A 27,879-nucleotide genomic window follows, 5' to 3' on the forward strand; every position below is an offset into this window, starting at 1 on the left:
AATGTTTGCTGCCTCTGTCATTGGGCAATTCTTGAAAATACACCATCTTATTTTAAGCAATCTGGTTGCACTGCTAGTCGCAAAGAGAACAACAAAGCTGTTCTCTCTTTTGACCCACGCGGGAGAAAAAAAAAGGAACGAAATCGTCTTCAAAATCTGCAAACATGGCGGACTTTTTGTCATATCAGATTTAAACCATTTAATACGACTTCGAGTAACGATTTTTACGACATTTTACTTGCGTTAGTTGGAATTACGATTCGCAGTAACGTTTTTTATGACTTGAGTTAACATTTTTAATGCGATATCATGTTTGCTGGGAATGTACAAACAAATTTTCAAAAAAATCCAGAAACCTGTGTAAAATTTCATATGCTGATATTTAAACAAAACGTTTAAAATTGACGAGAAACATTGCCATCTGTAGCACCGTTGAAAAGCTACAAATCAACTTTCAAGTACCTCGAAAGGGCGCAATCGAATATGTTTCCAAAAATAAATAGACCAACATCTTACTAGAATGGACGGCTTCAATTTGTTCCTAAGTACAAAATACAATAACATGTTACTTGTGAATTGGTTAAATTGGTAAATTAAATTAATAGAAACGCTAACTAATCACTCTGGACAAGTCAGAGGAACCAATAATTGTATCCAGTTGAGTTTTAAATTTACAGTTCCACGCAGCAATACCACCCCTTCAAAACTGACTACATTTTTGTTTTGTTCACATTTTGACAGTTCTCTCGGTAGGGATGAAAGCCTCTTGTCAAAGATAGTTGAGTATAGTGTGACTGTTTTTCTCTCGAATATTGTTTGCGATAATGTAAATTGCCCTGATGCACGAAAATTTTGTGGAAGCCGATAGGACCTGCACTTGTGGAATTGGAATCCCTTAAAAATATTATTCAAAAAACGGTTCTCTTCGATGTCCTTGGAGACATCTGGTGGTTCAACCAATAAACATATAATTGATTTGAAACTGTCGTTCCATTTATCTTTTCAAATTACAAACATACTGCGCGTTTTACCCCACACGACCCTCAGTACCATTATAACTAAACAGTGTAATATTCTCTTCGACCCAGTCGTACCACACATCTCAAGTCTTCCACAACTCGGTTACTCACCAACGAGACACCCCCGGTAAAATAACGTAACGAAACACGTTGGTTTGCGACAATCGTAGAATATTAAATGCGAGAAAAACAAAGCTTGTAGCATAGTAAAAAAGCGGGGTGATAAAATTCAAAACAAACGCGGTGCGAGAGTGAAACCTTACTGTGTGAGCATTTGCCGAAAAAATTGTAAACAGTGTGAAAGTGCAATTTGTTTTAGACCGGCAGAGCTGTTCTCTCACTCGGGACTGGGATCTAAATCACAAACGTCAAAACCACCGAGAACTATCACCATCTGTGCGGTTCGATCGTTCGTTTCGGTTACGCTTTAATAAGTGCGAAAAGTCGTGTGCTGTAATAAATTCGGAGTTTGTAACAGCCAAGGGGGATCATGATTATGCTCTCCCACTGGAAAGTCTGCTGGTTAAGCCGAGGGGCAACAGTTTCTTCGCTCCTAGTTGGTAAGTTTTATTTTCTCAGTTCTCTCATTTCAAGGTTTACCACTTTCAACCAATGCTGGTTTGTTTATTTTTGGCTTATTTTGGTCAGTCATGTCTTCTGTGTTTGATCTTGCTTTTTTATTTTTGTACTGATTTTAACAACCTTTGAGACTTAGTCCAACATGAAATTAGCAATGGAAAGTGAAAAAATTTTTGTGCATCAAAACGTTTTTGTTTTTTTTTTGCTATTTAAAGAAAGATGAAAGCATGTACAACAGGGTTTGTCGAATTGCAAATTTTCTTGAATTTCAAAAACCCTGTAGCAAAAATGCTTTTGGTAAAAGTAACGAGAGATTTTTTGCAGATTTTTTGAATAAGATCTAGTTACCTACCCGAATTTTTGTTTGAAATTTTGTATGGAGTAACACAAAAAATTGTTCGGAGAATGCTAGTTTTTTTGTGTTTCTTGAATACTTTATTCTCACGTGATGCAAATGATATTCCAATATATGTAGCTTACTGGAAAATTCTCTGGCTACAACTTTGAAGAAGATTTACAAAAAAAATAAAAACATTGCAGAAGACGGTTAGGCAGTAATATAGGCTAAAAAATAGCTCCAAACAGGAATCTTTTTTTCATGATAAAAAAGTAGCAAAACTGACAGGTTTTCCGTCCAATTTTCAGAACTATTATTTAACAAGAAAGTTATTGGAATACAGTTTCGGTATTTCAATGGTGCAGCTAGTTGCAATCGATTTATTGCATGCCGTTTTTTTTAAAGGAAACTTTTTAAACTACAAGGTTTCGAGAAAAGTTGCAATTCGACACACCCTAATGTACATTAATATAGCAACCTACATCAACTTTTGAGGAACATTTCAAACCACAGATGATGATTACCAGCAAACCTCAATCATAAAAGTTATCTGTTCCTTTAACCAAACTCAACAAATTCGTTTATTTAGTTATAATGATCAGCGCTTGTTTGCTGCCATTTGCATAACAGAAAAAACTAGATGATAGATAACCAGAAAAACCTTCATTCAAACGAACCACAATGGAAAAGCTAAACCGACATTTTATCGATTGATGGTGACATTGAATTTGTGTATCGAGCTGCTGAAGGCGCTTGGTGAATGAAGATATTTCTTGTGTTTTTTAGTTGCATGAGCACCGTTATTCATGTTTTCCTAATGTTGAACACGTACATTATGATGAATATTAGAGCTGTTGATTGTTCTTGAGGGATGAATCCGTTTGATTATACAAATTGACGAATCAAAATTTAAGATTTGTTTTTTTTTTAATAATTAGAATTTTCCAAATTTTGAAACTTTACCTTATCAGTTGAATTTGCTTTATTTTAAACATAGAATTGTATGATTTAAAAACCAACCGTGCTTACCATCAATCAACTGATTTGAACGATTGTTTTTTTTACATTTTTCTAGGAAATTCGCCTTTTTGAATGGTCGTGATTTGATGAAGTTTTTCTTGTGGTATTATTTAAGTAGGTGTTTAAAGATTGCACAATGGGGAAAAAATTTGTACAAACCGCGAAGAAACTCAATATCTTCCGTCCTACATAATCCAAATCAATTAAAATATGCTTTTCAGTAATGATAAAGTTTGGAAAATCGAAAGGACATAATTTCAGATGCCACACGAGCTGACATGATGTTATGGACGTTTTACCCTCAATTTCCCAACATTTTTAGTTTAGTTCAGAAAAAGCTTCGGCCTGGAAAATTTTGAATCAAATGAACTTATCTCATGTGGTTTATTCCAAGGAATCCGAGAAGGCTGTTTAAGCCACCGCACGCAGCGTAAAAAGAAGTAATGGCTGTTTTTACCCTCAATTCCCCTAGATTCTTCAATTAATTTAGGAAAAAAGCACGTTTGAGCTTGAAAATTTTGCATCAAATGAGACCTATCTTGTGTGATTTTTTTTCCCAAGGAGTCGAATGATGGCCACCATAGGCATCGTGAAATGGAGCAATGTCCGTTTTAGCCTCATTTTCCCAATATTTTCAATATATGTAGTTCAGAAAAAGCTTTTTCGGGCTGGAAGAATTTTGAACAAATGAGACATAAATATCTTGTGTGGTTTTTTCATAGACATCGAATGGAGGCTTTTTGAGCAACCGCACGCATTGAAGAGTGGAGCTATGGCTGTTTTTACCTCAATTCCTCTACATTTTTTTAAATATTTAAGAAAAAAATGTTCAGAGTTGAAAATTTTGAACCAAATGCGACTTTTCTTGTGTAATTTTTACCCGAGGAATCAAGCTAGTGTTAATTCAGCCACCCCACTCTTCGTGAATTGGGTATTGGCTGATTTTACCCTCGATTCCTCAATATTTTTCGATGAATAATTCATAATTATTAAAAAGACAGTAAGTTCGTACTTGAAAAATTTGCATCAAATGAAACCTATATTGTGTGATTTTTTTCGAGGAATCGAATAAAGGCTATTTGAGGCACCAAACGCATTGGAAGATGGAAATATGTATGTCCGTTTTCCCCTCCATTCCTCAACATTTTTCAAATATTTCAAAAAAGTAGGTTTTGGACTTCAAAATTTTGAACCAATTGAGATTTATCTTGTGTGCTTTTATCCGAGGAACAGAATGAAGGCTATTTGAGCCACCGCATGCATCGGAAAATGGAGTGTAGGTCGTTTAAACCCTAAATTCTCCAACATTTTTCAAAAATTTAAGCCTTTACTCCATTATACGAACCGTGTGGTGGCCCAAATAGTCTTCATTTGATTTCTCGGACAAAATGACACAAGATAAGTCTCATTTGGTTTTCAATTTTCAAACCCGAACATGTATTCCTCTGAAGAATTTGAAAACTGTATGGGAATTGAGGGTAAAGCAGCCGTAATCCCATCCATCCGATGGCTGTGATGGCTCAAATAGCCTTCATTCGATTCCTCGGAAAAAAATCACATCAGATTGTACCTAAACATTTGTTCTAAATATGTTCTGTGCGAGCAAGCTTTTTTTCTAAATTAATTGATTTTTTGGAAAACTGAGGGTTAAACAGCTCCAATTTGCGATGCGTACGCTGGTTGAAAGTTCCTGCGTTTGAATTCTCGGAAAAACACAGGAGAATTTTCAAGCCAGAACTTGTTTTCTTCTAAATTCATTGAAAAATGTGAAGAAAAGCGGGAAAAAACAGCCATAATTCCATTTTCCAATGCGTGCGGTGGCTCAAACAGCCTTCATTCGATTTCTAGAAAAAAATCACATAAGAAAAGTCTCATTTTAATCATCGCACTTTTTTAAATAAATATTTTAATAATTCAGATACCAGTCTGGGCTAAAATGCATCAAAATGCAAATCAAAGGTTCACCTTTTAAAATCCCGATTCAATATGCTGGAAAATGATTCTATTGCATCATGCTTTGTAAATTTGAAAGAAAAAATTGCTTCTAAACATTAATTTTTATGATTTCAGCGAGTAGAATTTTTGATAGTATTTTTTACCCCTAATTGATTGCAGCACCCATATGCTTTTACTTTAAAAACATTTTTGACAAAAACTTTATTCGAAAAAAACCAAAAATAACTCCATTCACTGCTTTATGCGTTATGACATCACAAATATATCAAAAACTATACATTTTCGAACGTTTCCATTTGATTTTTTATAAAAACAAAAAACAAGTTTGTTGTAACTTAATTTTTTTCTTAATAGGGTGAAAATCGCTTGTTTTGGTAAATTTAAAAACAATTTTTGAAACCATCAAATTTTCTGACTACGTCAATTTTTTTTTCACATTTGATATACAAGCTGCATGATTATCTGTGGACATTAGGTTTTTAAAATTGAAAGTTGAAAAGTGATGCATGATGCCCCAGTTGACGGTATAGAAAATTATCTCCAGTTATTGTCGCTCTCAGGCAATGAGGCTTGCAGTTGATCGTATCGTTTTGCTAGATGAATCTCAAATAACTATCAACCATGGCTTCAACCAAAATTAAAGTGTGAATTTTGTTCTTTTCTATTCAGAACCTGAAAACTTGGGGAAAGTCCGGTACCTACCGGGCTTCCTGAACTTCATTGGAATAGCTCAAATTTTGTCCGTGTTTATTCTCATTCTCATTTTTAAATCAAACTTAAAAAAAGAAACAAATTGTGTTGTAATTTTTTTTTATTTATGCGTTTTGAACGAAATATTTTGAGCAAGTTTCATAAAAGTGATAATAAATTCTTTTTTTTTCTTGATTTTTTTGTTATTCGTAGATTAAGACCAAGTTTTGGTCGACAATTTCGGATCATATGCTCGGATTTCCGGAGTCATTCGAGAAAACTCTAGAAAATGAAATGCGCAATATTTTCTTTTACACATTTCTGCAGACCCAATTTATTTTCGCTCATGTTTCACTTTTTTTATTGCATTGTAAACATTGCACGCAAAACAACGTGAAACACTTAAAATTTATTTGACTGCTTTGAGAATTCGACCCCACCAGTTCGTTGAATTCGAAGTTTATTTCAGCAAACCGCGCGACCGACTGAATCTGGTCTTAATCTTAATCTCTAAGCTAGAATGCAAAATAAACAAACCATCTGTTTCTGTTCATTTCGATGATGTTGCGCTTATAAGGGTGAGTCATGACATTCTAGCCACTTTGGTGGTGAAAGTTGTTTATTGAATTCGTATTTGATGGGAAAACCATATTAACTAAACTTTTTTTTAAATTTTAACTGACGACTCTAAGTTCTGAAGTTTTTGAGTCATCTTGAGTTGGAAGCCAGAATAAGGGTGTGTTGTTAGTACAACTGAGCAAATAGGTTGGTACCAGTAGCCCGTGCTCCACATATGAGCTAATGCTACCGACGCGCAGGCTAATGGCATTTTCTAGTATCAACAATCATTCAATCGGTCTCCTTGTTTGGTTCCAAACACTTTGAAGCTCCGATAGGTATCTTTCGGAGGAGTTGGGTAAACCAACACCAAAAGAAACCGCCACACTAGTTCCTTTTTCGGTTAGTTTATTTGATTGGAAAATATTCAAGGATTAATCTGGAATCTCGAAGGTCGATGTCTGTTTAATAAGATATGCATACACGGGTGATCAAATTTCTTGAACAAAAATAAAGCTTCATCATAGAAATTATTTTATAATAAATACATTGATTTAAATGATTTGTCGTCGGATCGAACTAAATTTCTGTAAAAAATCTAGCCAGATTTGTTCAGAAATTTTCAAACGGCAGTGTGTCTGGAGTGAGAGAAACTGGTTCCCGTGAAAACGATCCGGTTGGTCGCCAAATTTAGCAACTTGATTTTTTTTTTCACTCTCATACTTCTGGAATGTAAAGCGAATCCGATTTTATTCAGCATCATGGCTGGTTCAGTGCGTTGCAACCTGTTTTAAACATAAATTCGATAGTGGGCTATAAATCATCGTAGACTGACGCCACATGGGCAAATTGAGGTCTTTTTTGCTAAATTTAACCGTCCACTAAGATAGAATCAAGAAGAATTAAGAAACCATGTGAATAAAAACTGAAAACGAAACCAGTGATAAAGCTACAGAAAGAAAAAAAAATAAAAATCGCACAGTTGTCACAGTAGAATAAAGTAAAAAATCCTTGATGATGAAATACACAAAATTAGATAACAAAATCAAAAAAAAAATTGAAAAATAAATAAAACTTTTACAGGAAATGATCATTGTAATTTCTGTTGGTATTGAAAAACACTTACATCATTTTTTGCATTTTTGACATTTCTATAAATTTTGCAAAAAAAAAAATTTTATCAAAGCTGATCAATTATGTCATTTTTGTCATTTTTGACATTTTTGACATTTTTATCATTTTTGTCATTTTTGTCATTTTTGTCATTTTTGTCATTTTTGTCATTTTTGTCATTTTTGTCATTTTTGTCATTTTTGTCATTTTTGTCATTTTTGTCATTTTTGTCATTTTTGTTATTTTTGTTATTTTTGTCATTTTTGTCATTTTTGTCATTTTTGTCATTTTTGTCATTTTTGTCATTTTTGTCATTTTTGTCATTTTTGTCATTTTTGTCATTTTTGTCATTTTTGTCATTTTTGTCATTTTTGTCATTTTTGTCATTTTTGTCATTTTTGTCATTTTTGTCATTTTTGTCATTTTTGTCATTTTTGTCATTTTTGTCATTTTTGTCATTTTTGTCATTTTTGTCATTTTTGTCATTTTTGTCATTTTTGTCATTTTTGTCATTTTTGTCATTTTTGTCATTTTTGTCATTTTTGTCATTTTTGTCATTTTTGTCATTTTTGTCATTTTTGTCATTTTTGTCATTTTTGTCATTTTTGTCATTTTTGTCATTTTTGTCATTTTTGTCATTTTTGTCATTTTTGTCATTTTTGTCATTTTTGTCATTTTTGTCATTTTTGTCATTTTTGTCATTTTTGTCATTTTTGTCATTTTTGTCATTTTTGTCATTTTTGTCATTTTTGTCATTTTTGTCATTTTTGTCATTTTTGTCATTTTTGTCATTTTTGTCATTTTTGTCATTTTTGTCATTTTTGTCATTTTTGTCATTTTTGTCATTTTTGTCATTTTTGTCATTTTTGTCATTTTTTGTCATTTTTGTCATTTTTGACAGTTTTGTCATTTTTGTCATTTTTGGCTTTTTGGCGATTTTATAATTTTATCATTTTTTTTCATTTTTGTCATTTTTGTCATTTTTGTCATTTTTGTCATTTTTGTCATTTTTGTCATTTTTGTCATTTTTGTCATTTTTGTCATTTTTGTCATTTTTGTCATTTTTGTCATTTTTGTCATTTTTGTCATTTTTGTCATTTTTGTCATTTTTGTCATTTTTGTCATTTTTGTCATTTTTGTCATTTTTGTCATTTTTGTCATTTTTGTCATTTTTGTCATTTTTGTCATTTTTGTCATTTTTGTCATTTTTGTCATTTTTGTCATTTTTGTCATTTTTGTCATTTTTGTCATTTTTGTCATTTTTGTCATTTTTGTCATTTTTGTCATTTTTGTCATTTTTGTCATTTTTGTCATTTTTGTCATTTTTGTCATTTTTGTCATTTTTGTCATTTTTGTCATTTTTGTCATTTTTGTCATTTTGTCATTTTTGTCATTTTTGTCATTTTTGTCATTTTTGTCATTTTTGTCATTTTTGTCATTTTTGTCATTTTTGTCATTTTTGTCATTTTTGTCATTTTTGTCATTTTTGTCATTTTTGTCATTTTTGTCATTTTTGTCATTTTTGTCATTTTTGTCATTTTTGTCATTTTTGTCATTTTTGTCATTTTTATCATTTTTATCATTTTTGTCATTTTTGTCATTTTTGTCATTTTTGTCATTTTTGTCATTTTTGTCATTTTTGTCATTTTTGTCATTTTTGTCATTTTTGTCATTTTTGTCATTTTTGTCATTTTTGTCATTTTTGTCATTTTTGTCATTTTTGTCATTTTTGTCATTTTTGTCATTTTTGTCATTTTTGTCATTTTTGTCATTTTTGTCATTTTTGTCATTTTTGTCATTTTTGTCATTTTTGTCATTTTTGTCATTTTTGTCATTTTTGTCATTTTTGTCATTTTTGTCATTTTTGTCATTTTTGTCATTTTTGTCATTTTTGTCATTTTTGTCATTTTGTCATTTTTGTCATTTTTGTCATTTTTGTCATTTTTGTCATTTTTGTCATTTTTGTCATTTTTGTCATTTTTGTCATTTTTGTCATTTTTGTCATTTTTGTCATTTTTGTCATTTTTGTCATTTTTGTCATTTTTGTCATTTTTGTCAGTTTTGTCATTTTTGTCATTTTTGTCATTTTTGTCATTTTTGTCATTTTTGTCATTTTTGTCATTTTTGTCATTTTTGTCATTTTTGTCATTTTTGTCATTTTTGTCATTTTTGTCATTTTTGTCATTTTTGTCATTTTTGTCATTTTTGTCATTTTTGTCATTTTTGTCATTTTTGTCATTTTTGTCATTTTTGTCATTTTTGTCATTTTTGTCATTTTTGTCATTTTTGTCATTTTTGTCATTTTTGTCATTTTTGTTATTTTTGTCATTTTTGTCATTTTTGTCATTTTTGTCATTTTTGTCATTTTTGTCATTTTTGTCATTTTTGTCATTTTTGTCATTTTTGTCATTTTTGTCATTTTTGTCATTTTTGTCATTTTTGTCATTTTTGTCATTTTTGTCATTTTTGTCATTTTTGTCATTTTTGTCATTTTTGTCATTTTTGTCATTTTTGTCATTTTTGTCATTTTTGTCATTTTTGTCATTTTTGTCATTTTTGTCATTTTTGTCATTTTTGTCATTTTTGTCATTTTTGTCATTTTTGTCATTTTTGTCATTTTTGTCATTTTTGTCATTTTTGTCATTTTTGTCATTTTTGTCATTTTTGTCATTTTTGTCATTTTTGTCATTTTTGTCATTTTTGTCATTTTTGTCATTTTTGTCATTTTTGTCATTTTTGTCATTTTTGTCATTTTTGTCATTTTTGTCATTTTTGTCATTTTTGTCATTATGTCATTTTTGTCATTTTTGTCATTTTTGTCATTTTTGTCATTTTTGTCATTTTTGTCATTTTTGTCATTTTTGTCATTTTTGTCATTTTTGTCATTTTTGTCATTTTTGTCATTTTTGTCATTTTTGTCATTTTTGTCATTTTTGTCATTTTTGTCATTTTTGTCATTTTTGTCATTTTTGTCATTTTTGTCATTTTTGTCATTTTTGTCATTTTTGTCATTTTTGTCATTTTTGTCATTTTTGTCATTTTTGTCATTTTTGTCATTTTTGTCATTTTTGTCATTTTTGTCATTTTTGTCATTTTTGTCATTTTTGTCATTTTTGTCATTTTTGTCATTTTTGTCATTTTTGTCATTTTTGTCATTTTTGTCATTTTTGTCATTTTTGTCATTTTTGTCATTTTTGTCATTTTTGTCATTTTTGTCATTTTTGTCATTTTTGTCATTTTTGTCATTTTTGTCATTTTTGTCATTTTTGTCATTTTTGTCATTTTTGTCATTTTTGTCATTTTTGTCATTTTTGTCATTTTTGTCATTTTTGTCATTTTTGTCATTTTTGTCATTTTTGTCATTTTTGTCATTTTTGTCATTTTTGTCATTTTTGTCATTTTTGTCATTTTTGTCATTTTTGTCATTTTTGTCATTTTTGTCATTTTAGTCATTTTTGTCATTTTTGTCATTTTTGTCATTTTTGTCATTTTTGTCATTTTTGTCATTTTTGTCATTTTTGTCATTTTTGTCATTTTTGTCATTTTTGTCATTTTTGTCATTTTTGTCATTTCTGTCATTTTTGTCATTTTTGTCATTTTTGTCATTTTTGTCATTTTTGTCATTTTTGTCATTTTTGTCATTTTTGTCATTTTTGTCATTTTTGTCATTTTTGTCATTTTTGTCATTTTTGTCATTTTTGTCATTTTTGTCATTTTTGTCATTTTTGTCATTTTTGTCATTTTTGTCATTTTTGTCATTTTTGTCATTTTTGTCATTTTTGTCATTTTTGTCATTTTTGTCATTTTTGTCATTTTTGTCATTTTTGTCATTTTTGTCATTTTTGCCATTTTTGTCATTTGTGTCATTTTTGTCATTTTTGTCATTTTTGTCATTTTTGTCATTTTTGTCATTTTTGTCATTTTTGTCATTTTTGTCATTTTTGTCATTTTTGTCATTTTTGTCATTTTTGTCATTTTTGTCATTTTTGTCATTTTTGTCATTTTTGTCATTTTTGTCATTTTTGTCATTTTTGTCATTTTTGTCATTTTTGTCATTTTTGTCATTTTTGTCATTTTTGTCATTTTTGTCATTTTTGTCATTTTTATCATTTTTGTCATTTTTGTCATTTTTGTCATTTTTGTCATTTTTGTAATTTTTGTCATTTTTGTCATTTTTGTCATTTTTGTCATTTTTGTCATTTTTGTCATTTTTGTCATTTTTGTCATTTTTGTCATTTTTGTCATTTTTGTCATTTTTGTCATTTTTGTCATTTTTGTCATTTTTGTCATTTTTGTCATTTTTGTCATTTTTGTCATTTTTGTCATTTTTGTCATTTTTGTCATTTTTGTCATTTTTGTCATTTTTGTCATTTTTGTCATTTTTGTCATTTTTGTCATTTTTGTCATTTTTGTCATTTTTGTCATTTTTGTCATTTTTGTCATTTTTGTCATTTTTGTCATTTTTGTCATTTTTGTCATTTTTGTCATTTTTGTCATTTTTGTCATTTTTGTCATTTTTGTCATTTTTGTCATTTTTGTCATTTTTGTCATTTTTGTCATTTTTGTCATTTTTGTCATTTTTGTCATTTTTGTCATTTTTGTCATTTTTGTCATTTTTGTCATTTTTGTCATTTTTGTCATTTTTGTCATTTTTGTCATTTTTGTCATTTTTGTCATTTTTGTCATTTTTGTCATTTTTGTCATTTTTGTCATTTTTGTCATTTTTGTCATTTTTGTCATTTTTGTCATTTTTGTCATTTTTGTCATTTTTGTCATTTTTGTCATTTTTGTCATTTTTGTCATTTTTGTCATTTTTGTCATTTTTGTCATTTTTGTCATTTTTGTCATTTTTGTCATTTTTGTCATTTTTGTCATTTTTGTCATTTTTGTCATTTTTGTCATTTTTGTCATTTTTGTCATTTTTGTCATTTTTGTCATTTTTGTCATTTCTGTCATTTCTGTCATTTTTGTCATTTTTGTCATTTTTGTCATTTTTGTCATTTTTGTAATTTTTTGTCATTTTTGTCATTTTTGTCATTTTTGTCATTTTTGTCATTTTTGTCATTTTTGTCATTTTTGTCATTTTTGTCATTTTTGTCATTTTTGTCATTTTTGTCATTTTTGTCATTTTTGTCATTTTTGTCATTTTTGTCATTTTTGTCATTTTTGTCATTTTTGTCATTTTTGTCATTTTTGTCATTTTTGTCATTTTTGTCATTTTTGTCATTTTTGTCATTTTTGTCATTTTTGTCATTTTTGTCATTTTTGTCATTTTTGTCATTTTTGTCATTTTTGTCATTTTTGTCATTTTTGTCATTTTTGTCATTTTTGTCATTTTTGTCATTTTTGTCATTTTTGTCATTTTTGTCATTTTTGTCATTTTTGTCATTTTTGTCATTTTTGTCATTTTTGTCATTTTTGTCATTTTTGTCATTTTTGTCATTTTTGTCATTTTTGTCATTTTTGTCATTTTTGTCATTTTTGTCATTTTTGTCATTTTTGTCATTTTTGTCATTTTTGTCATTTTTGTCATTTTTGTCATTTTTGTCATTTTTGTCATTTTTGTCATTTTTGTCATTTTTGTCATTTTTGCCATTTTTGTCATTTGTGTCATTTTTGTCATTTTTGTCATTTTTGTCATTTTTGTCATTTTTGTCATTTTTGTCATTTTTGTCATTTTTGTCATTTTTGTCATTTTTGTCATTTTTGTCATTTTTGTCATTTTTGTCATTTTTGTCATTTTTGTCATTTTTGTCATTTTTGTCATTTTTGTCATTTTTGTCATTTTTGTCATTTTTGTCATTTTTGTCATTTTTGTCAGTTTTGTCATTTTTTCGGTTTCAATTAAACGATAGTTTATAAGCAACTTTTAAAATTAATTGCAGTTTTTTTGCACCACTCATCAACCACTCAAAGACGTCGATTCATAAATACCGCAAATCAGCGTTCAAATTTCAGGTGTGTTTTTCGCCTTCACTTTCTTATCATAAGATAAACAACTGCGACCGTTTAGTAAGAATTCTGATATCACTTGCCAGTCCATACCCTTGCTTAAGAACAAATCACAGTTCGCCGAATATTTACTGATATGAATATAAGGGTCATACTCATGTATCATCATATTTCATGACTGTATTGTATCCGTTCTGTGCAAGATCGTAAAAGAATTTTGATTTTTTTTTCTTTTGAAAGAATGTTTACTGAAACTTACGGTTTCCTTTTTCATGAACCGTTTAACAAATGGTGTTTGTAAAAAAAAAATCTTTTTTCTGTGTGTTGACGCAGGCTGTAATTGAATGTTTACCATACCTTCCACGATAAAAAAAAATCTATCCGGTCTGTACTGTCCATGATCTTGGCGCGGCTTTTGTACGCACTGCAATTTTTGTAAACACTGAACAACCTACCCCCATTTTTGTTGCCTTAACTGCTTTTTCGAGACTCCCTCCCACGCCTTAGTAATTAGGTTTCCATATACATTGACTCTGAGATACGTTCAGGTCAAATACAACGAAACTAATGAAAAAAAAATCTCGCATTGCGTCGAACAAGTTCGGTCCAGATGCTAGCGGTGTTCCGTGGTCAAACAGTTTTTTTTTCGCACTAATGAGAGACACATGTTGAACTTAGAAACTCAATTCATCAATGAAATTCGCATTTCTGCTTATTTAAATCCGTGTAAAATATAAACTTGTACACAAGACTTTAAATTTAAGGTTTTCAAATTTAACGATGTGAAAATTCTAAAAAAAAATGTCTCTGATGAGTAAAGGGATCGTATTAAAATAACAATCTTAAAGATGTTAAACCGTCAATCTTCTGAAAAAAAAAAAGTTTTTGCATAAAACTTTAAACCTTCGTTTCCAAAATTTACCACGATATGGATCAAAATCAACCTAATTACACTAGTTTACAGCATTTTTGAACTCAGTAAACTGAAGGTCATTTCCAATGTAAAATCGGGCGCTGAATCCGAAAATGAAATTCTAAAAAATCTCAGTAGAACCGTTTTTGAGTTATGCTCCAAATATGAAATTTCGGGAAAAATAAAAAAGTCCTTGTACTTAAATTAAAATATCTCGGACGGGATACTAGTAAATTGAAATCTCTTTTTTGCATATTGAAGGTGAATAAATTTTCTATCGATCATCTGAACACTGTTTTTGCGTTTGACCAACAGTATTGTTGATATTAGTGACTTTATGAGGAAAAAAATTATAAAAAACTATAACTTTTAGTTTTTATAAAAAACTATAACTTTTTAAAATTATAACTTTTTAGAGAAAATTTTGTTTCAACGAAAGTTTTTGACTCGATGGTAGCATTTAAAAAATCTGATTTTCTTTTGCGCTTAAATGTCAATTTAAAACAATGATTTCAAGTGGTTATTTATCGAAATCGGTTGAAAATTGAAGAAGTTATGGCTACTTTACCATAATAGTATTTTTTGTAGTTTTTCATAACTTAACGAACCGCAGTACACTTATCATAGTATAGGAAGAATGAAACATGATAAATCTCACTCGCACCAAGTCAAAATTATTTATTAGCTTACCAGAAGGTATCATGCCAAGTTTCAGGAAGATCCGACCATAGGGAGGGGTTTCTTGAGTCTCAAACGTGAATAAAATTTTGAGGTATTTTGCCCGAAAGGAACGAAAAATACTGGTTTTTCATCAATAACTTTTTTCATCACTAGCTGATTGTTTTTTATGGTCGGTTTTCTCAAAGCCTGAAATGAGACAAATATTTCACCCGAAGGCTGTAACTCGATTGGATTTGAAACAGAAAAGTTATTGCGGTTCAAAGATTGTATTTTGATCGAAAATTGTCGTATAAAACGCAATGCGTAAAAAGTATGGGAGAGTGGGGAATCATGGGCTACTTTTTTTGTTGTTCCATAACTTCTTTATTATAAAAGATAAAATTAAAATAAAAAACGGTATCGTTTTCTACATTTTCAAGGAATCATATGGTATTTTTTTTATTTTTAATAAGCTGTTTTCCCCAAATTCTGACTGTTTGAAAAAATGCAATATTTTTTGGATTTAAAAAAATGGTGGGGAATCGTGGGCCACCAAATCCCAATTGACCAAATAACATGTAAAGTTTATGAGTTGACCCAAAACTTTGATTTCCCAATTAATTTCGTTATTTTAAAGCAATTTCAGATAATGAAATAAAAAAGAGAGCTGTGTATGATCGAAAAGATTCCAAAACCTGGCTCGCGAACGTTTTGGCAAAATTCCTTATACAGGATGGACAAAATATTTTTCATAACTCTTCATTTGGTATAAGAAAACATTACAGAAAGTAAAACGTATTTTAAGTTCTGAATGTGTATAAAAACATAAAAATATAGATGATTCAAGATGTGTGGCCCACCATTCCCCACAAGCTATGATTTGCAAATTGGTTGCGTTTGTGTGACTTATTGATGTTTCATCAAAAATTCCTCTTTCACGTGAAAGATCATGAAAAAACTAAGATCATAAGCGTATGAGCATATTTTTGTTATGCACTTTAGGTTCCCTATCGATGGAATAAGCGGGTGTTTTTTTTAATTATGTAAGTAAATTTTTCTAACTTTTTTTAGCTTGATTAATAAAAGAAGCATATGATGCGTATTTAAGTCAACAATATATAGAAAAATATGCACACGCAAAGTGACGACGATGACAGTTGGTTTGAGATTTTTATCTCAACACACATCTGAGATATTAAAAGTGGCCCACGTTTCCCCATGGCCCACGATACCCCACTCTCCCCTACTCATTGCGTGTTGGACAAAATTTGCGGCCTTTGAACCGCAATAACTTTTCTGTTTCAAATCCAATCCAGTTACAGTCTTCGGGCGAAATCTTTGTCTCAACTTAGGCTTTGAGAAAATCAACCATAAAAAACAATCAGCTAGTGATGAAAAAAGTTATTGATGAAAAACCAGTATTTTTCGTTCCTTCCGGGCAAAATACCTCAAAATGTTATTCACGTTTGAGACTCAAGCAACCCCTCCCTATGGTCAGATCTTCCTGAAACTTGGCATGTGACCTTTTGATAAGCTAATAATAGTTTTGACTTGGAGCGGGTGAGATTTATCATGTTTCATTCTTCCTATACTATGATAAGTGTACTGCAGTTCGTTAAATTTTTAAAATCTGCAAAAATTACAGTTATGGTAAAGTAGCCATAACTTCTTCAAATTTCAACCTATTTTAATAAATAACCACTTGAAATCTTTGATTTAAATTGACATTGAAGCGCAAAAGAAAATCAGATTTTTTAAATGCTACCATCGAGTCAAAAACTTTCGTTAAAACAAAATTTTCTCTAAAAAAATCGTTTTTTATAATTTTCTTCCTCATAAAGTCACTAATATCAACAATACTGTTGGTCAAACGCAAAAACAGTGTTCAGATGATCGATAGAAAATTTATTCACCTTCAATATGCAAAAAAGAGATTTCAATTTACTAGTATCCCGTCCGAGATATTTTAATCTAAGTACAAGAACTTTTTTAATTTTTCCGAAATTTCATATTTGGAGCATAACTCAAAAACGGTTCTACTGAAATTTTTTTAAATTTCATTTTCGGATTCAGTGCCCGATTTTACATTAAAAATGTTAGTCAGTTAATCAAGTTCACGATTTTTTTAAAATTTTGTAAACTAGTGTTATTGTTGACATTTCGACTCAGCAATGACTCATGTTTACTGGTAAAATAACTCAAAAAGAACTAAAGGCGTGCAGTAGCTCGGGTGTCCCGCATGCATTTGGGGCACAGAAAACTGACAAGAGTGATGAGACTTAAGCACTCCGATTTCATGAGCGAGTTAATCCTAATTGCTGGAACGTATCCAATTTATGGGGGCGGGTTTTGATTGCTTTTTTTTATTATTTGCTTTTTGTTGTTTTAATTTTGGGAAGGTGGAAAAATGGTTGACAGGGAATAAGAATCAAACTTAAAACACGAACGGTTGATCCAGGCTTGCCAAGCTTTTGCACACTATAGAATGAGCCGAAATTCGGAAAAAATACTCATTGTTTGAAAACATGATTTGATATGATATAATTAAAAAAAAGGATGTCCCTTTATTGTAAACAAAATTTTCAATAACTGAGAACTGTTCAATGGAATTATATGGAAAATAAGTGTTCGATAAAAATTACAAGCTTACGAGAAATGCATAACCCTTCAAAGCAGTTGATATTAAATTTTTACTATTCAACTAAATTGTAAAAAAAAAATTGAAATGGTTTTGTAGTTCTATTATGAATATTATCACTCGAATTTCCGGTAGATTTTTTTTCGTTAATTAAATCAGACATTTTTTCGATTTTTAATACCCTCCTATAAATTTAAAAAAGTTCCAGACACGGAATGCGCCAACACCCAACGCCGCGGTATCAGCTGAGTAATAAATTCTGTTTTGCTTTTGTTACGCTTTTAATTTCCCATCTCGAAACATCTGTAAAAACATATTGACTAAGTTATTTCGTTATTCTGAGCTGACAGCGGGATATTTCGGTTTAAACTGGAAGTGGATTAGTTTATTGACATTTCAGGATTCCTGTGAGCACAAGCAAAAACACAATAAAATATTAACCATAACTTGAAATATTTGAAATAGAGAGAGGAAAATTATAGTCTCGAATGATTGTTTGTATGGTTTTAATGGTTGTAATATAATCAATAATCCAAATAGTCAGAATTGCTTTCGACGAACCTTATCTCCCCATAAGAGAACATTGAATTCTTTAACAATAATTCATTTGTTTATTCGGAGTACTCTCCAAGATTGGTTAAACCAAGAAAAGCCCTGGTGTTCATGAAAGTTAGGCTGAAAAAATATGGAATTCCTCTTTTTTCTCGAGAAGTTGTAGGTATCATCTCTAAAGAGGGATAAGTTATAACAAGTAAGTTTATTGAACGATAAACTGCACACAAACGTTTGTTTGTAAAAAAATTGCCTACCATCCACATTACACTATTTAACATAAAAAATCAGTAATTTTGTATCGATAGTTTTAACGATTCTGGAATACAAAACGACTTATGAAATTTGGTAGAATTTACCTCTTTCACAATTTGTGTTTCGTTCTTGTTACTGCCGCCAACCGTGACTTAGAGGATAGCGTTCAAGTCTTCTAAGCCAGAGGTCATGAGATCGAATCCCGGTCACGGCATACAAAGTATTCTTTCTGAGGGTTGGTGGTTTTAGCATTTGTAAGATGCTAGCCATCATTGCAATGTACGCCTATGTACAAAAATGTACGCCTTAGAGTTAAGTAAATTAGATCTTTTCAAAGAAACATAAAGTTTCATTGAGATCCTATATGTGTGTGTTCGTTTTAAAGGAATATTCGAAATTTTTATAATTTTTAATAGCATACTTAAAACTAAGTATTGTTTTTTGACTGGATAATTTTTAATTTTTGGGAATTGAACGGCTTCGTCATTCAATTGTGGGAAATAAAAACGAGTGATTTTTATTATCGTCCGAGTGATTTTTATTATGGACAATAATAAAAATCACTCGTTTTTATTTCCCACAATTGACTGACGAAGCCGTTCAATTCCCAAAAATTATTACTTAAAACTTTAATAACTCTCCCCTAGGATTTTTGAAAAAAAATCAAGATGGCAGACCAAAGAAGTTTTAACTATTGTAAAAAAGATATTTTTTTCTGACTGTTTTATCTAGCTGACTAATTAATAGGCCTGACATGAATTCTTAAAGTAAAATGCCGCCCACCGGTAAAATAAACAAAATACGGTGGTCAAATCGTGCGCAAAGTATTTGAACTGTTTAAGGAAAGATATTTTGAAAAATCTCGTAATGGACACCAACACCAACGAAATTTTGAGCGGTAACGCCTGTGTTTTCCGGAGATGAACAAGGAGAAAAATTAAAAAAAATTGATGTACTTGAGGGGGCTAACGGTCTGTGGAAACTGCAAATCACTCTGTATTTCATGCCGATTGACACGATGAATTGCTGAATATACGAAGAAGTCTGCCTCTGAATGCGGCAGTTTTCCCTACAAAAAACTTCCGAAGGTCCTAAAAGTTTCCTACTCTGTTTAACTAGATCTGAAATCGTTCAATTACGCGAAAACTATGATGGAGTGAAAAAAAAGTCGAATGTGTTGTTTTAGTGCCGAATCGGTTAAACTTGTTATAACTTCGACAAAATAAAAAATTTCGAGTTTTTTTAATGTCAACAAAACGTTATCAAAAAAGCTTGATTTAAAAAAAGGGTGGTTTATAGTATGCATTATAGACGGCGAAAGTGTTGCCCAAAAATTAAAGTTGAAAATCTTTATCATTGGACGCTATCTCAAAAACAACTAGACAGAACACCACAAAAATTTGTATATGTAAACATTTTATTACCAGGTAACTTTGCTGAAAATGTCATTAAATTCCATTCATGCATTCAAAAGTTATTCACAAAACGTGTGTTTCATTTTTTTTTTCGAATACACTCCTTAATAACACAATATTCGGTCAAACACCGCAGTTCCAAAAATATTGAAAATTTCAGGTTTTTACATGTGACAACAATTCGTCCAACAGTACTTTTTCTTAAAATACCTGTGAATTTTACAGGAAATGTATGTTAGAATTATCACGTGATAAGAATAAGCTCAATTGTCTGTTGCTCCAAGAAATCTGATATCTTTTTCATAAAACTTTATCAAAGCGTACTTAAAATTTAGACAGTAAGCTTAGCAGTTTGTCGGAGAATTATGAAAGACAAAAAATGCAACAACGTCTATAATTTTGGTTTAAAATAGATGACAAATGACTGGAAAAATTAGTTTTAAATTGATTAAAATGAATTTCAGAAGATTTTTAAATATTTTCCTTTAGGTCATGTTCTAGGCCGTATCAAGATGGTTACAATTCGGAAGGGAGGAGGGGGGGAGGGCGTCATAGCCCGCTCAAGGGAGGCCACCTAGGATAAAGAGTTATAACATTACTGAAGTTATACTGCTTCAGGTTCTATATATTAAGGAACAGAAATTAATTGGAATGAAAATGTAAAGTATAATAGCTAAGGCCCCCGTGAAAAAAAGAAAAGTTTATCTCTTATATCAGTTAAGGGGACCTCCTAGTACCATGCATAGCAGAATTTTTTCAATATTTTGCGGGCTGAGCAAATCAATACAATTCTGTTCAAAACCTGTCAAATTCTCGTATGTTACTGAAAATTTTTCAACACAAAATCTCACAATCACAATCAAGTGTTAACAGAATAAAATGATTATTTAAAAAAAAATCATGAAGATAATGAGGAAAGATACCTCAAATTTTTTTTTTTTTTTTTCGAAACACGCCGAAAAACTTCATATCGTTTATGAACCCCTAAAAAGTAGAAAAAAATTTGATGAAACTAGCTTAAATAACTAATACATCGTTCAAACATTAGGTTTTGATTATGAAAAATTTTCTCGACTTTAATAAATGTAACGTTAAATTTGAATGAATAACAGTAAAAAACAGATACTTTAAGTTTCAGAACAGAAAAGATAGACTTAAAAAACATCTTCCATTTCCATCCAATACAATCGTCATGCAGAATTACCAAGTAATTCCAATCACTTAAAGTTTAAGTGACCAACATTTTCAACAGGCGGGCCAAATTTCAGAAATGAGGTTGACTGGCGGGCCACAAAAACTGGAGTATTTAAAAAAAATATAACAAATTTTTGAAAACGGATATGGAAAAAATATTTGCCCAGATTCATCTGGATAAGTAATTTTTGTTATTTGCATATTTAGACAAATTTCGCTCATTTTAAAAATAGTCCTCTTTTCGAAAGTTTTCAAGTTCTCCTTCTAAAATTGATAGATAAATTAGGAAAAAACTGCAATATGAAATTGTAGAAAAAAGTAACAGTCACAAGCTTTTGACATTTAAAGGAATAATTATTTCAACGAACTTTAGTTGTATCATAAAAAAATATTGATTTAACAAAGTACGGACCTTAACATCAACTCAATACAACTCTTTTAAAATTTTCCAGCATTTCGACCTGGGAAAAACTTCTGTAAACAGAATGAATACGGATTTGATTGTCTTATAATCATTGCACCCAGTGTTCGGCACAAAAGCGCTAATTCGCTTATCGCTGGTTAGTCCGCTAACTTTTTGTTAGCGGTTTCATTTTGTCGTTAAGTTTTGATTGATCTAGCGAATTAAAAAGTTCCGCTAATTGAGGACAGCTAACTTCCATAAACTACCTGTATCAATCTCTCGAATTGTTAGTGAAAGATTGAACTCCCTGAATCAGCTTTAGTTTTTAAGTGGTTGAGATATTTACTTTTCACAATACAGTTTTTTTAGAGATTTTACAGATCAGTTCATATAAAAATAAGATAAAATGAACCATAGCATGAATTGACATTGATAAGTTTTTATGCGTTCATTGTAGCCTTCGTTTTAAGCTCAAATAGAAATTGTAAAAATGTTCACGTTTGACAATGCTCCTGCAAGTTTAAAAAAGGGAACACATGTTAAAGATTTTAAATGAGGATTATAAAATAATCATGTAAAAATGGGAATGAATCGCACAAAAGATTGTTTGCAACAAAATTGCATACTATCTTATTTGCACAAAACCGATAAATTGAGTTAATTTTTAACCAAAATTAAAAAAAAAAGCTCCCATCTTCCACATTCTGGTTTTTGCTCTGGTTATTGGTAAAATATATTTTTTTATTTGTAGAACACAGAAAGATGCTAAAATTTCCATCATTGACAGTTTGCTGCTTGTTTAAAAAAATTCGATCAATTTATCCAAATGAAATGCTTAAAACTGTATTCCTGCTTGGGGAGTTGAAAAAATCTAAGGAGGAAGGGTGTTACAAAATATAATAACTTTTTCGACACATTTTTCGTATTAAATTAGCGATAGATAACTTTGAATGAGTTAGCGATTTAACTAGCGGCTCTAATTTTTCAGTTGGCGATGCCGAACACTGATTAAAGAAGGTGCTTTAAGTACAAATTTTGCTAAAAAAAGTCGTTCTTCTGAGAGATTTGTCAGTACCAAACCGGTTCTAGTTTAATTCTAATACCCAACTGTAAAATTTTTCTAGTTTTTCATAATTTCCTTTTAAAATATATTTGAATTTGGTTTAATTTTCAAAAATATACCCTTTTCTGAAAAGCTGAGCAAAAAATTACAAGTTGTAAAAATGTACAGAGCATACTTTCGATATGTTACATAAGTTATTAAATTGTTATGGATGAACGAAGGTTTTGAAATAGAATTCAAGTTACGGATGGTTGAAGTTGTTGTGAAAATATAAATTCAGTAATGATGTTAACATGGTTCGGTGATTTTTTTTATAAATATTTGAACGATATTGATAGAGTCTTACTATCTTTCTGAGACTATCCAAACACCTCAATATTAAAACTAAAGTCCGCTTAAACGCTTTTCATTTCAATGATATGTAGTCACCAAAACCCAATCGGAAAACATTGAAAAATGTGTGATGGAATTTACAGATAATGTGTCAAATTCCGTATAATATTGATAATTTAAAAATTGAAATTTAAATCGTTGTTTTTAGTGCCAGTAACCTTTTTTATAAAATTATATGAGCCTCTTAGAGCGAACGGGGTATAAGTGCAAAAATTATGGATTTTGAGTAAATTATGCCAAATTTTTTTTCATGTTTCAATATTTGATGATTTTTTTCCGTTTTTTTTTAACTATATTCGAATACATTTACGTTCGACAAAAAACTGCAAATGATTGAAAAACGTGTGGAAAATGGCCAAACACAACCATTTAAAAGCGTGTTTTCATGGAATTAGGTTTTACACAGTTTTATTTCTTTGGCTTATATCATTTCTAAGAAGTTTTTACATCTTTGTTCTGAATTTAGCTTGTGCTTATTCAGATATATTTATCCAAATGATAAATGAAGAATAAGAAAAGAAAATGTTCAGTTCTTAGAACATGGCTTTTCCAAAATGAGCTTCGCGGGCCACAAAAAGTTGGGCCATGGTTTGGCCACCTTAAACTATTTATTTATTTATTTATTTAATGACTATTAATTTCAAATTATCCGTATAACATTCAGACGTAAATTCAAACACATCACAATCACAATATGGAAATCTTTTATTAATTCAACGATTATTCAAATGGGACATCATGCATATTTAAATGTAATATCGCCTTTTAAAAGGATCTAGTTTATAACTTGAAACTGTCAAGTGAACGTTTGCTTAACATCGATTAGTGTTGAACTTTTGAACCTACAAGTTAAAACGTCGTGATTTATAAGATTTGTTTTATTGTCTCTCACTATTGACTGTCATCTGTAATGCGCAGGTTCGTTTTTATTTAAACTTAACACAATTATCACCTCGGATCTAGCGATAAAAGGAGAAATGTAATAAACTTTTATTATCAATCATAAAATTGAACGAAATAATAAAGGCAATGTTTTAAATTGTTGACGTAGCAAACAGCTTCAAATTTTAGTGAAAGTAATAATAAAAAATCTTTAAAAATATGAAAAAGAATCATGTTCGTTTTTCAATTGGTTTTCATAGTCCTGCGACCTTCTTTCTTTTCTTGCCCAACCCAACAACGTAAGTAAACATAAACGAACGATACATGTGCCGCGATGCAAATAAGCGTTTTCATAATTGCTGTGTCAACAAAACAATCCCACATGAACATTTGCCTCGCCTTCGTTCCGATCGTTGTCCAGTTCATTCAGTCTGTCGAAGGATTTTCCTCACTGACGATCATCTACAAATTTTAACCTTTTGTCAAGTATTTTTTTTGTCCGATCATCCCGGACGTCTCCTATTTGCGGACGTTGAATTGTTTTCTCAATCTTTTATCGATTGATTTACTCCTGCAAATACATAAATCAGTATTGCCTTAACAAAGAACACATTGTTGCTGTTAGCTAATGTCATGAAGTTTGTCTAAGAACTCAGTCTCTAATCATGTTGTCAGATCCGCTAATGAACGTGAGTTATTAGTAAAAACATGACAAGGTACTGACAAACTACACTATCAATCTTCATGCTTCGTGTCTCGGCAGAAATGTTGAACGTTTGCACCTGTAGCGTTTTATGCTTCGAAAACTGCATCTACCATTTTCTTATCAGCTGTTATGGATCAAATCGTGACGAAACGAACGAAGGGGAAATCGCGTTAAAAACTTGAACGTGTAGAACACCCCTAGATGGAACTTCTAACCGTGGAATTGATAGGTGGCGTGGGGGCGTGACTTTTTTGTCATCATGGTCGATCGGTGGGTAAATACAGATCGTGTGGCCTCTCCCCCTTTTGGGGCGAGATCATTTTAATATTCGATCGTATATTATAAGTTCTTTAAAAGCGTTCGATTAGTCACCACGGATCAATATCTCACGGTTATGATTAATTCCTGTCAATCTACCTCAGCGACGTCATCAAGGGGAAAAGAAAATCCTGTGTCGTGCAGGATTTTTTTTCCATTATGCGTGATCTTTTAAGACCGGCGAAAAGAAATTAATATTCAACGTACGTCGCCTGATAGCTTATTTTTCCAGAACACGATTAGTTCATCGGTAGATTGCAAATGTATGACTAAGACAATTTTCTGGATCTTTTTATGCAACGATCACTTTTCCTTGTGATAAATGAAAAACCAAATTCGTAATATTCTGATTAAAGAAAGTCCATTCAAAGGGTATCTTGATGGTTTCCGTTGGTTGGTCCAGTTATATTGTAAGTCTTTTCAGCTGAAAACTAAGCTAAAAAAGACAATGATTTAATATAAAATTAAATTTTTAATGAAATCTCCTTGCATCGTTTGAAACATATTTTCCTAAAGTATTTCAAAAAAGCATATTTTGAAATGAAATCAAAAAATTTATGTTTGAAAAACTTTTACATACTAAGATAATGTAGAATGAGCTGAACCTAATTTTTTCAATAGGTTCATGATTTCTTAAAATTTTCATATTTGCTCTTTTGAAACTTTTTTCACATTCGCTCAAAAATCTTGAAGTTAGGTGATTCACATAGTTTTTTTTTGGTTCATTTTGCTTACAGTAAGGTGATTGACAAAATGTATTCTCAAATTCCTAACTCCTTATACAAACATATAAATAAAAAAAAATTAAATTTGTGTAAGTCTTATCAAAATACAATCAAGAGGTTGTAAACCGAAAAATAAAAAAGCACAATTTTGCCGTATGTTTGCATAACGAGCCGCTATGAATCCTACCTTCATGGGTATATCCTTCTTGGATCGTTTTGAAACTAAAAAAATATGACGAATGTATGGAAGTTTCCTCTTTAGTAATAACCTTTGCAGGAGTCTTTTTATCCGGTAGATTTATAAAGCAAGAATATTTAATGAGACAATCAAATTGTTATTAAAAACTGAGCAGATAAGCGTTTCAATGCTCGACACTAACTAAATTTTTGCCAATGAAACGATCAATATTGATAACACTTCTTGGGAGAGTTTATGTTTCATTCCACTGAAGACATCAAACTTAGTTAAACTGCTGACCAACCGGTAGGATTCGATGAATCAGTCTATAAACTTCGAAAGTGGAATGAAGAAGAATCACTCGATTATGCTGGTGATTTTGTGATTTTTTCATTCCATGAAATGCAACTTCTCGTGGGTTTTTCCACACATTGATGATGCAGTGGTTAAAAATTATACAATTTTTGTCAACTTCCTGAAGGGGGTTTTGAAATACGATTGAATTCATTTCTTACATTTCTTAAATTCTTAGAGTCAAAGGGGTGTAAGTGCATAAAAACTGTTTTCAAGAAAATGCGCTTCAAATTTTTTGTTCGACCCGTTTCAATCTTTTTTCGTTGGTAAGTTGTAGTTTTCATTAAATCTACGAACTATGATGATCAAATTAAAAAAAAAACTTGAAAATTTCACCAGTTTAAGATAGGAGAATTGATAAGGTCAGTTGCCCTATTTACTTTGGACCCTTAAGGGGGGGGTAGGGTCTAACGGGTATAAAAAAACACCATTTTCACGATTTTTTCCTGGAACTATCGTTCAAACAAATGTATTCAAATTTTTTGCATTATACAAAGCATTGTTAAAAGAACATGTAGTAATTTTTTCGTACAAAAATATTGAAAAATGAGCCGGGGACGGAGCATTTTCGAAGAATGCCTTTTAGAAAACAGGATTTGCGGTGGACACTGTATCTCAGCACAGAATCATCTGAAGTCAAAAAATCAGAGCAAAATATTTTTGATAGATGTTTTTCTGGACCCCAACGTTTTTATTTAACTTAAAAATATTTTTATGAAATTTTTGTGGCTGTTTGAAGTAAAAACTACGATTTTTCACTTTAAAATCCGCCATTTTTCACCTGTAAAATCTCCCCAAAATAAAAAAAATCAAAAAAGAAAAACGTTGGGGTCTGGTATTTTATATATAGAAAATATGTTCCAAATTTGAAAAGAATCGGATAAGTAGTTTTCAAATGACGATGTCCACGGACTTTAAAAATGTGCTTTCGAGAAAAACGCGTTTGAAGTTTCTGCTCTTGCTTTCTTGCAGTATTAGATAGGAGGAGATAAAGGCCTATAATTTCTACAGTGTTGCTTCAATTGACTTGAAAATTTGACACAACATTCTTGAAATGTTTTACAATAAGAAAATAAAAAAATAAAAAAATCGATTTTTTGAAAATCTTAGACCCTACCCCCCGCCCCCCCCCCCCCTTAAATCGGTGATTTTCAAATAATCATATTATGCTTGTAAATAGACGGGAGGTTTAAATTTTTCAGGAATTTTATTTATAGCTCGTAATCTCATCTGCAAGTTTCAATGAAAATTTTCAACACAAGTTTCGCTGTTGATGAAAGATTTGCAAAGATATGGATGAACAAAAATTCCATCATTGAACCTACTATTCCTATTTTGGAACTGAACTGATACCTTTCATTGGACCTAGAACTTAAGTTCCTGAAAAAGCTATAATCTTCAAAAATATATAAACTAATTCATCAAAAATGTATTCTTCCATCTAATCTATATATATAAAAATTAATTTCTGTCTGTCTGTCTGTCTGTCTGTCTGTCTGTCTGTCTGTCTGTCTGTTCCCTATAGACTCGAAAACTACAGAACCGATTTGCGTGAAACTTGGCAGGTGGGTGTATTGGAGGCAGGGGAAGGTTCCTATTATGGTTTGAGACCCCTCCCTCCCTCAATAAAGGAGGGAGGGGCCTCCCAAACAAAAGACAATTTTTTGCATAACTCGAGCACCCATCAAGCAAATGGTATCAAAATTGGCATGGGGTGGTATTTGAGTACGAAGAATATTCCTATGAATATAAGATACCCCTCCCTCCTCTCAGTGGGGTGATAGGAAGGGGGGAGGGGGGCTACCTTACAATTTTTCATATAACTCGAAAACTAATCAAGATATTGGAACCAAATTTGGCATGGGAAGGTATTGGGATACGAAAAATATTTCAATGATTATTTGAGACCCCTCCCCCTTTTTTGTTGAAAGGGGGAGGGGGCCTCTTTCATATTTTTTTACATAACTCAAAAACTAATAAAGCACATGGAACCAAATTTGGCATGG

At 30.7% G+C, this 27,879-nt stretch overlaps 1 protein-coding gene across 2 annotated transcripts in view; it reads left to right on the plus strand.

Annotated features, from left to right (window-relative positions):
• Nucleotides 1-245: 245 nt before the first annotated feature.
• Nucleotides 246-27,879, plus strand: part of LOC129748024 (fasciclin-3-like) — a 37,697-nt gene continuing 10,063 nt past the window's right edge. The window contains exon 1 of one of the 2 annotated variants that reach the window (XM_055742476.1): nt 246-1,579. In XM_055742476.1, coding sequence (XP_055598451.1) covers nt 1,510-1,579 — 70 coding nt within the window. In that variant the 5' untranslated portion in view covers nt 246-1,509. The remainder of the gene's footprint in view (nt 1,580-27,879) is intronic. The other variant, XM_055742475.1, reaches the window with a different exon arrangement.

Source organism: Uranotaenia lowii, chromosome 2 (genome assembly GCF_029784155.1).
Source record: "Uranotaenia lowii strain MFRU-FL chromosome 2, ASM2978415v1, whole genome shotgun sequence".
In the NCBI taxonomy this organism is placed as follows: Eukaryota; Metazoa; Arthropoda; class Insecta; order Diptera; family Culicidae; genus Uranotaenia; species Uranotaenia lowii.